At 49.6% G+C, this 8,668-nt stretch overlaps 2 protein-coding genes across 3 annotated transcripts; one reads left to right on the top strand and one right to left on the bottom strand.

Annotated features, from left to right (window-relative positions):
* The first annotated feature begins 1,584 nt into the window (after positions 1 to 1,584).
* On the top strand, positions 1,585 to 5,049 carry CDK4 (cyclin dependent kinase 4). 2 transcript variants are annotated; one of them, XM_003790587.2, is made up of 8 exons: positions 1,585 to 1,854; positions 2,295 to 2,531; positions 2,696 to 2,831; positions 2,951 to 3,118; positions 3,253 to 3,362; positions 3,620 to 3,670; positions 3,815 to 3,950; positions 4,637 to 5,049. In XM_003790587.2, the coding sequence occupies exons 2-8, from the start codon at positions 2,314 to 2,316 to the stop codon at positions 4,733 to 4,735; spliced, it is 918 nt and encodes a 305-aa protein (XP_003790635.1). In that variant the 5' UTR covers positions 1,585 to 1,854; positions 2,295 to 2,313; the 3' UTR covers positions 4,736 to 5,049. The 2 variants fall into 2 exon arrangements, with proteins under 2 accessions (XP_003790635.1, XP_023369326.1); XM_023513558.1 differs by having other exon boundaries at positions 1,699 to 1,854; positions 2,277 to 2,531; positions 4,637 to 5,043.
* A 398-nt stretch (positions 5,050 to 5,447) lies between these two features.
* On the bottom strand, positions 5,448 to 8,232 carry TSPAN31 (tetraspanin 31). The gene is made up of 6 exons (XM_003790590.2): positions 7,899 to 8,232; positions 7,243 to 7,410; positions 6,650 to 6,730; positions 6,202 to 6,333; positions 5,839 to 5,952; positions 5,448 to 5,737 (listed from the first exon to the last, which is right to left on the bottom strand). The coding sequence occupies exons 1-6, from the start codon at positions 7,959 to 7,961 to the stop codon at positions 5,663 to 5,665; spliced, it is 633 nt and encodes a 210-aa protein (XP_003790638.1). The 5' UTR covers positions 7,962 to 8,232; the 3' UTR covers positions 5,448 to 5,662.
* Between the last annotated feature and the right edge of the window lie 436 nt (positions 8,233 to 8,668).

Raw genomic sequence — 8,668 nt, 5'->3', positions numbered from 1 at the left:
ACAGAGCCTCAAGCTGTCCCCCTGGGTAGAGTGCTGTGGCATCAAAGCTCACAGCAACCTCCAGCTCCTGGGCTCAAGTGAGTCTCCTGCCTCAGCCTCCCAAGTAGCAGGGACCACAGGCTCCTGCCACAAAGCCCGGCTATTTTTTGGTTGCAGCTGTCATTGTTGTTTGGCCGGCTGGGCTGGATTCGAACCCACCACCTTAGGTGTATGTGGCTGGCACCTTAGCCACTTGAGCCATAGGAGCCAGTACTGAAAAAACTTTAAAGGTCAAGTATTCCTGTCCTCTCATCAATAACTTCTCTATCAGATGGCAGGCATCAGGTCTCTGCATTTTTTTTTTTTTTTAGACAGAGTCTCAAGCTGTCATTCTGTGTAGAGGGCCTGTAGCGTCTGCAACCTCCAACTCGGGCTTGCCTCAGTTTTTCTATTTTTAGTAGAGATGGGGTCTCGCGTTTGCTCAGGCTGGTGTCAAACTCATGACCTCAAGCAATCCACCCATCTCGGCCTCCCAGAGTGCAAGGATTAGAGGCGTGAGCCACCTCGCCCAGCCCTCTGTATTTTTTTTTTTTTTTAACTACTCTTTCTCCGACATCAGGCCGCTGCTTTAACATTGCAGGGAGATTTGGAAGCTGGGAAGAGAGAGGGCTTATTACCTAGCCATCCTTGCTGTTGGATTACTGTATTAATTTGCCTTCCACCCATCCTTTACGCCTAGTTTTGCCCTCGAATTGGTATTGTCCACTCTCTCCTTTATAGGACCACACTGTTAACTACATCTTCATAGATAGCTGCACCACTACTTTATTTTATTTTATTTTTTGAGACAGGGTCTCACTTTGTCACGCTTGGTAGAGTGCCATAGCATCACAGCTCACAGCAACCTCAAATTCGTGGGCTTAAGTGGTTCTCTTGCCTCAGACTCCCAAGTAGCTGGGACTACATGCGCCCAAAACAATATCCGGCTTTTTTTTTTTTTTTTTACAGAAGAGGTCTCTGGCTGGTCTTGAAAGTCCTGAGCCCAGGCAATCCACCGGACTCGGCCTCCCAGAGTGCTAGGATTACAAGTGCGAGCCACTGCGCCCAGCCTTGCACTACTACTTTAAAGGGCTAGTGACTGAGACACCAGAAAACAAACTAAACAAAATTGAAACCCTACATACACACTGAAAGCAAGCACTAGTACAGTTTTGTAGAATGAGTGAAACAAAGGCACAAATGAGAATACGTTTTTCCAAGGTGGTGAAACGATGAGATGACAGCACCACCTCTAGTACCTCGGCCCCTGCCCGCCTCCCCGCCCTCCATCAACATAGTGGTGAGACTGGAGATGCGCTCAGACTGGCTCTCAGCCCACAGTTGGGATCTGGGTGGCCCAGGTTACCATGGCACCGCCTTGGGCTCCACCCTCTCTCGCTCCCCCCAACCCCACCCCGCTCCCAGCTGGAGTTATAGCAGCCAGTCACGTGCCCCGCAGCGTAACCACACCTCTGCTCCGCGGAGCAATGTCAAGCGGTCACGTGTGATAGCAACACATCACGTGGCTGCCATAGCCCCTCCGCCCCCTTGCCCTCTTTGCCCCCTCCCAGTCAAAGCAGCTCCTGCGCATGGGTGGCAATCACGTGCCCCAAACGTCCGGCGTTCGCCACGCCCCCCAGTTTCCGCGCGCCTCTTTGGCAGCTGGTCACATGGTGAGGGTGGGGGTGAGGGGGCCTCTCTAGCTTGCGGCCTGTGTCTATGGTCGGGCCCATAGCGTCCAGCTACCCGGGACCGAGCTCGGGTATATGGCGCCGCAAGAACTGGCTCCGGGGCCCCGATAACGGGCCGCCCCCGCAGCTCCTGGCCTGCCGCGAGGTAAGTGCAGCCCCTTCCCAGGAATGAGGACCAGTCCCCGCCTCCCACGGTTTCCCACGCGTGCTCTTCTCGGCTGGTTATGGAAGAGTAGCTCAAGGGCGGGAAGTGGGGCCTTTGTGGTTGTGGGGAGGTGTAGTTTTAGAGTCTGGGATGCAGGATCTTCGATGCAAGACGTGTGCCATGTGTGAGCTCCTTTGTGCAGGGCGTGATGGCCGCAAAGGAAAAGGCATTTTTATTCTAGGTCCTCACGTGGCTAGAGAGGTTGATATTAGAGTCGTTGTGTTATCTCAGGGGCCAGCCACATGGAAGGTTGGGAGGGGATGGGATGCTGGTGGGGTTGTCTTTGTGCTTTCTTTCGCGGGAGTCGCTTTGTTGCTAGAGGTTCTTACCATCCTAACTCTGGAAGGGAATTTTGGTGGTAGGAGTCTCTGTGATTGTAGGACCTCCCCTGATCTGAGAATGGCTACCTCTCGGTATGAGCCAGTGGCTGAAATTGGTGTCGGTGCCTATGGGACAGTGTACAAGGCCCGTGATCCCCACAGTGGCCACTTTGTGGCCCTCAAGAGTGTAAGAGTGCCCAATGGAGGAGGAGCTGGAGGGGGCCTTCCCATCAGCACAGTTCGAGAGGTGGCCTTACTAAGGCGGCTGGAGGCTTTTGAGCACCCCAATGTTGTTCGGTGAGAAGGTGATGGAGGGTTGGGAGTGGGAAGTAAAGGGAAAAACACACCCTGTAGTGGGGTGTGGTGGTCAGGAGAGAAGTGGGGACCTTGAGGAAATATGGGATGTCAGTCATGTTACATCAAAGAGGATTGACCAGTGAGTGACCATTTATTCTGGCCAGGCTCATGGACGTCTGTGCCACATCCCGAACTGACCGGGAGATTAAAGTCACCCTGGTGTTTGAGCATGTAGACCAAGACCTAAGAACTTATCTGGACAAGGCACCCCCACCAGGCTTGCCAGCTGAGACCATCAAGGTAAGTGAGGTGGGTAGACACTGAAAGAGGTAGATGGGGATTTTGGTAGTAGAACCTGTTGGGGGTTGGGGTATAGTACCACATTTCCAGTGTGTCTCTGCTTCCCCTTTCCAATCTAGGATCTGATGCGACAATTTCTAAGAGGCCTTGATTTCCTGCATGCTAATTGCATTGTTCATCGAGATCTGAAGCCAGAGAATATTCTGGTGACAAGTGGTGGGACAGTCAAGCTGGCTGACTTTGGCCTGGCTAGAATCTACAGCTACCAGATGGCACTTACACCTGTGGTCAGTATGAGACAGTAGCCACAGTGGGTTCTTGTTGGGGGTAGGAGAGTGATTGCCCACAACAGTTGAGAAGTTATGTGCTTAGTGTCTTCAGTAAAGCATTTGCTCTCATTCACAATTCCTGTTCTCTTTAGGTTGTTACCCTCTGGTACCGAGCTCCAGAAGTTCTCTTGCAGTCTACATATGCAACACCTGTGGACATGTGGAGCGTTGGCTGTATTTTTGCAGAGATGTTTCGTCGAAAGTATGGGATCCAAGTCCCCTGAACCACCATGAATTCCCCAAATGTCTTATTCATAAACCACATCCACATTCTGCCAGTTCTTTTACCTGATTAGTATTGACCACTTTGTCCCATAACCAGAAGCTCTGAAATATTCTGGCATTAGGAACTTCACATCTCTTTATTCTCTATATTCTCAATTTTGAGCCCCTAGGCAGTACCATTCAACCAGGATGTCTTTGAAAATGACCACCACCTTGTGTCCCTTCTTACCTTAGGCCTCTCTTCTGTGGAAACTCTGAAGCTGACCAGTTGGGCAAAATCTTTGAGTAAGTGAACAGTGCAGGGGGGTGGGGTAGAATTTTCCACTCTGAATCTTCTTTCTGTTGAGTCCTAGTGGCCCCTGGCTTTGCCTGTGGGGGTGGGGCCTGGAGAAGGACCTTCCTGACCAGAGTTCTCCTGACCCCCTGTAGCCTGATAGGGCTGCCTCCAGAGGATGACTGGCCCAGGGATGTCTCTCTACCCCGAGGAGCCTTTCCTCCAAGAGGGCCCCGCCCAGTGCAGTCAGTGGTGCCTGAGCTGGAGGAGTCTGGAGCACAGCTGCTGCTGGTACTGGGGATGGGCATGGGCATGAATATAGAGATAGGCACAGGGTGAGATTGGTAAGAAACATTGGAGTTTCTTATAGTTATGGTTATTTAGACTTCATTGCTAGGTAAGCTGTAGCCTTTTTTTTTTTTTTTAACTTTTTTTTTTTTTTTTTTTTTTTTTTTTTTTTGGCTGGAGCTGGGTTTGAACCCACCAACTCCAGCATATGGGGCCGGCCCCCTACTCCTTTGAGCCCTGTGGCGCCGCCCCAATTTGTTTTCAAGATAAGAATCTCTGTTGCCCTGGGTAGAATGCCTCTGGCGTCATCATAGCTCACAACAACCTCAAACTCTTTAGCCTCAAGTGATCCTCATGCTTGACCTTCGCAAGTAGCTGGGACTACACGTGCTCGCCACCATACCTGGCTAGTTTTTTTCTATTCTTAGTAGAGATGAGGTCTCACTCTTGTTCAGGCTGGTCTCAAACTTCTCAGTTCAAGCAGCCCTCCAGCTTTGGCCTCCCAAGAGTGCTAGGATTACAGGTGTGAGCCACCACACCTGGCCCCGGGCTGTGGTTTTTATCATAGCTGTGACTGGTCAGCCACAGGGATGTAGAAGAGAGCTTATCCCAGGTATTGTTGGGGGTGGGCAGAAGTCTTTTTTTTTTTCCCCCTTTACAGTTTTCTGACCTTTGCTTTCTCCCCTCAGGAAATGCTGACTTTTAACCCACACAAGCGAATTTCTGCCTTCCGAGCTCTGCAGCATTCTTATCTTCAGAAGGATGAAGGTAATCCAAGTGAGCAATAGAGTGGCTGCCACAAAAGGAAGTGAAGCTGCCATTTCCCTTCTGGACACTTGAGTGGAAAGAACCCCACTGAGAAGGCAATCTGTGCCTTCATCTCTGAAGCTGTGGAGATTCCTCTTCCAGCTTTTTACAGAGTATTTTGCTGCCTTAATGACGTTCCCCTCCTACCCCTCCTTTTGAGGTTTCTCCTCCTATCCCCTTTTCTATCTACACTAAGGGGTATATCCCTTATTCCCCTACCTACCTTGATATCAGGGTCCTTTTTTATACAGGAAAAACAAAACAAAACAAAGAAATACGGTCTTTATTTTTTTTTTTTAATGTTTCTTCCTTTGTTTGACTTTGCCATTGGGAGATTTGAAAAAACTGCTCAGAAGAAGGAACTTCCCTGCAAAACCTTAAAGACTCTTTCAGTTATAGGGCTTACACAATCAGTGAAGCCCCTTGACTAGCAAAGACTGGAAAGGAACTTAAGTTGCTTCTTCGAATATGGGGTTAAAATGGCTTTTATTTTTATATTCACTGAACTTTGTCAAGCTGGGTCTTGCTTATTGCAAGTTCTTGGTGACTTTTCTTCTTGGCTCTATCCCCAATTTATTCTTGGAGCCAGACCAGGGCATGCTGAGGTGGTCTAGCATGTGGAAGGGGAAAGAGGAGAAATGGGAATGACTCCAGCCTTATGTCATGTACTACCAGAAGCCTCCCATATTCCCCTGGGGAGAGAGGGAGGAAGTTTTCCCTATTCCTTATAATCTTGCTCCCACCAAAATTGTCAAGGCATTAAATCTCACCATTCAGTCAGTTTTAGGGGACGTAGCGAAGGGCCTTCCCTTTCTCTCAAACAAAAAAAGGGCTGTAGACCCTAGGTTTTTCCCTAAAGGAGGAAGAAAAAGCTTAGAGCAGGAGAGAAGTCAGAAGACTCCACAGTCTCATAGAAAGGCACTGGGGTTGGCTCTAGGATCTTTCTGGTTCCGAAATCTCATTGCTAGCCAAACACCAAGGATCTGTAGGAACAAAGGGAGAGAGAAAGCACCAATCAGTTCTCAATCTCTGGAGTTAAGAATTGGAGAGAAAGAGTATACATGAAGGAACTGGAGCATGTTACCTCTGTAAAGCTAAAGAAGAGTCCAACACCCCCCAGGATTTTCAGCGCTTCATCTGAATGCTTGAGAAACTTTTCTCCACACATCTGGCATGTGGGGCTCTGGCTCTTACAGATCTGAGGATATAATGGGTGTGTGGAGAATACAAAGTTACTATTTACCAATACTTGTGATGAATGTCCGCAGGACTTATTTACTGTTACCTGACCAAACCCAGAGTCTAAAATCCCTCTGTATTCAGCTCCCAGCACACAGCCCAACTACAAGAGAGCTGTTGAGAGCAATGACATTAAAACCTAACTTGTTAGCTTGGACATCGTCCTTGCCCAGTTTCCTACACCACCACCACCACCACCACCACTCACTGCAGTGCAGAAAGCATAATCTTGTTGGTAGAGGGTTGTGAAGTTGAATAAGCCACAGCAATCAAAACTTCTTTCCAGTTCATCCCGAGTTTTGTTACTCATGACCCACCAAGAAGCGTTGATGACATCTGTCTGAAGGATATAGGCAGAGGGAAATTAATCTCACTATATCCTGATGTTGTTTCAAATGCCACAATTTTTGTATTCCAGCAAAGGGAAGCAACCACCTTCCAAAGCACATGGTATGCTACAGTAAAATATGCACCATAGGCTCTCCCAGACCAGATTACCTTCATGAAAAATTAAACACCCCAGAGGAAGCAAATGGCTCTAGTCTGGAAGTAGACCTAAGGATGACCTTGGGGTAGTTAGGGCCAGAATGAGAGGAAGTAGTTAATGGTGTGTGTGTGGGGGGAGTACTTGAAAGGGTAAAAGGGTATCTCCTTACCTGTTTGCTTCGGTTAATAGCCAGACATGAGCAAGAGATTACAAACTGAAAGATGAAGACCAAACCAAGGATGATCATGTACTGAGGAAGAGTTATGGGAAACAGTTCTTTTTTTTGAGACAGAGCCTCAAGCTATTCCCCTGGGTAGAGTACTGTGGTATCACAGCTCACAGCAACCTCCAATTCCTGGGCTCACGTGAGTCTCCTGCCTCTGCCTGCCAAGTAGCTGGGACCACAGGCGCGCGCCACGACGCCTGACTTTTTTTCTTTTTGGTTGCAGCCATCAGTGTTTGGCGGGTCCGGGCTGGATTCAAACCCGCCAGCTTAGGTGTATGTGGCTGGTGCCTTAGCCACTTGAGCCACAGGCGCTGAGCCCGGGATACAGTTCTAAATTGTTCTAGTTCTATCTACCATCTATATTAACCAGTCTATTCATGGAATTAATACCACCACAAATTCAAAATAAAATCAGCTTATTTCTTAGATTATGATAACAAGGCAGGGCCGAGAGAAACGTCTCCAAAGTCCCTGAGATCTACCCTCTAACCCAGCCCTCCCCAAAGCCTGGATGCCCCCCCATCAGTTCAGGATACAAAGAATAGCAGGACTTGGTGGTGGTTGACGGCACCCACCAGTCCAGCCACTGCAATAAGGAGAAGGAAAACTCCCACAGCAATGACTCCTCCAATGATGTGGATGCTGGACACCAGGCCCAGGCCCTTGCCCCAGGCAGCCACTCCAATGAGCAACAAGCCCACCAGCTACAGGAAACAGAACAGGATACATCTCAAGGAATTCCAGCGTGCAGCATAGCCGAAGGCCATTGCAAGGGGGCTTGGGCAAAAAAAGAATTGAGTGTTATGTGAATTGAGGATAGCAGTGGTGCTATGGGAACCAGGAGGATCCCTGGGCGATCCTCCCAAAGGAGGTCAGACTGGCCGGGGTAGAGGGTATAGGGAATGGCTCCACCAGTTCTATGTATTTTGGAAGAAACAGGTTCACAGGAGGGAGTAATGAGCCTTTTATGCTCACAGCTTTTAGTCCATTCCCCCCCACCCGCCGACGAACCCCCTCAGCACCGGAAGTGTCCCCTCTTCCACGGAAGTCCCCAGGAATTCCCTCTTCGCCGGAAGTTCCTGGGAATCTTCCCGGAACCCTCAGTATACCCCTCTCCCCACCAGAAGTACCCTAGAGATTCTCCCCTATCGCCTTTCCGCCCTGAATTTTCCCCCCACATCCAAAACCTCACCATGTAGACCACGTTGAGAGCGCAAAGCGCATTCTTGGAACAGGCAAAGCCGCCGCAAACCATATCCCCAGCTCTGAGGACCCAAATGGTCCCAAGGACTTGGGGGGAGGGTATTGGGGACCGTCCTCCAGGACCCGGACAGCTTCTGTCTCTTTAAATCGAGGCCAGCCAAACCCAAGCCTCTGCGCCTGCACCGTGTTACCCTGCTTTAGGATTGGCGAAAGTCATAGCTACACCAGGACGTCGATGGTCTGAATGCCAATCAATCTGCATTACGTCACTGACCCGCCTCCTCGCCCCGCCTTAGGTGCTTCATTGGATAAAACTTAGAACTAGGGGCAGGGTTTCTAGGGATTCTCCTGGGAACCAGAGCCTAAACTCCGAAGACCCGGATTGAACACGAGCTTCCCTTGGTCGGAGTTTGGAAAAAGCTAATTCTAGGGAGGAGCCTCTGGAAAAAGTCTTGGTGGAGAGAGAGACGGAGACCGGCGGCTGGAAGGAGGCGCTTTGAAAGCTAGGCGGAAAGGGCTCCACCCCTTTCCCCTTGTGCTGCAGTGACCTCTTGATGACGCCATTGTTTTGTTATTACGTCAAACTCCAGAACTCCCCAAAGAGCCAAATCTTAAGCTATTTAGATCGGCTACAGGGACCCCACGCACTACAATACTGAGCAAATTCTCACGTTTGTGTGTCCACTAGCACACATGTCATTTTCCGTAGCCACTCCTAACGGGTGTGACAATGTCAGAAATTCAGTGTGAAGAAAAGCA

The sequence above is a fragment of the Otolemur garnettii genome, unplaced genomic scaffold (assembly GCF_000181295.1).
Source record: "Otolemur garnettii isolate 467f Iridium unplaced genomic scaffold, OtoGar3 scaffold00043, whole genome shotgun sequence".
Classification (NCBI taxonomy): domain Eukaryota; kingdom Metazoa; phylum Chordata; class Mammalia; order Primates; family Galagidae; genus Otolemur; species Otolemur garnettii.
The sequence above is the reverse complement of the archived record's forward strand: the minus strand, read 5'-3'. Positions and strand labels throughout refer to the sequence as shown.

Coding starts and splice junctions, on each gene's coding strand:
- TSPAN31 (XM_003790590.2), bottom strand. CDS start 7,961: ATGGTTTGCGGCGGCTTTGCCTGTTCCAAGAATGCGCTTTGCGCTCTC. Junction 6,334..6,649: donor CTATTAACCGAAGCAAACAG/GTAAGGAGATAC, acceptor TATATCCTTCAG/ACAGATGTCATCAACGCTTC. Junction 5,738..5,838: donor TCTTCTTTAGCTTTACAGAG/GTAACATGCTCC, acceptor TTGTTCCTACAG/ATCCTTGGTGTTTGGCTAGC.
- CDK4 (XM_003790587.2), top strand. CDS start 2,314: ATGGCTACCTCTCGGTATGAGCCAGTGGCTGAAATTGGTGTCGGTGCC. Junction 2,532..2,695: donor GAGCACCCCAATGTTGTTCG/GTGAGAAGGTGA, acceptor TATTCTGGCCAG/GCTCATGGACGTCTGTGCCA. Junction 3,119..3,252: donor AGATGGCACTTACACCTGTG/GTCAGTATGAGA, acceptor TGTTCTCTTTAG/GTTGTTACCCTCTGGTACCG.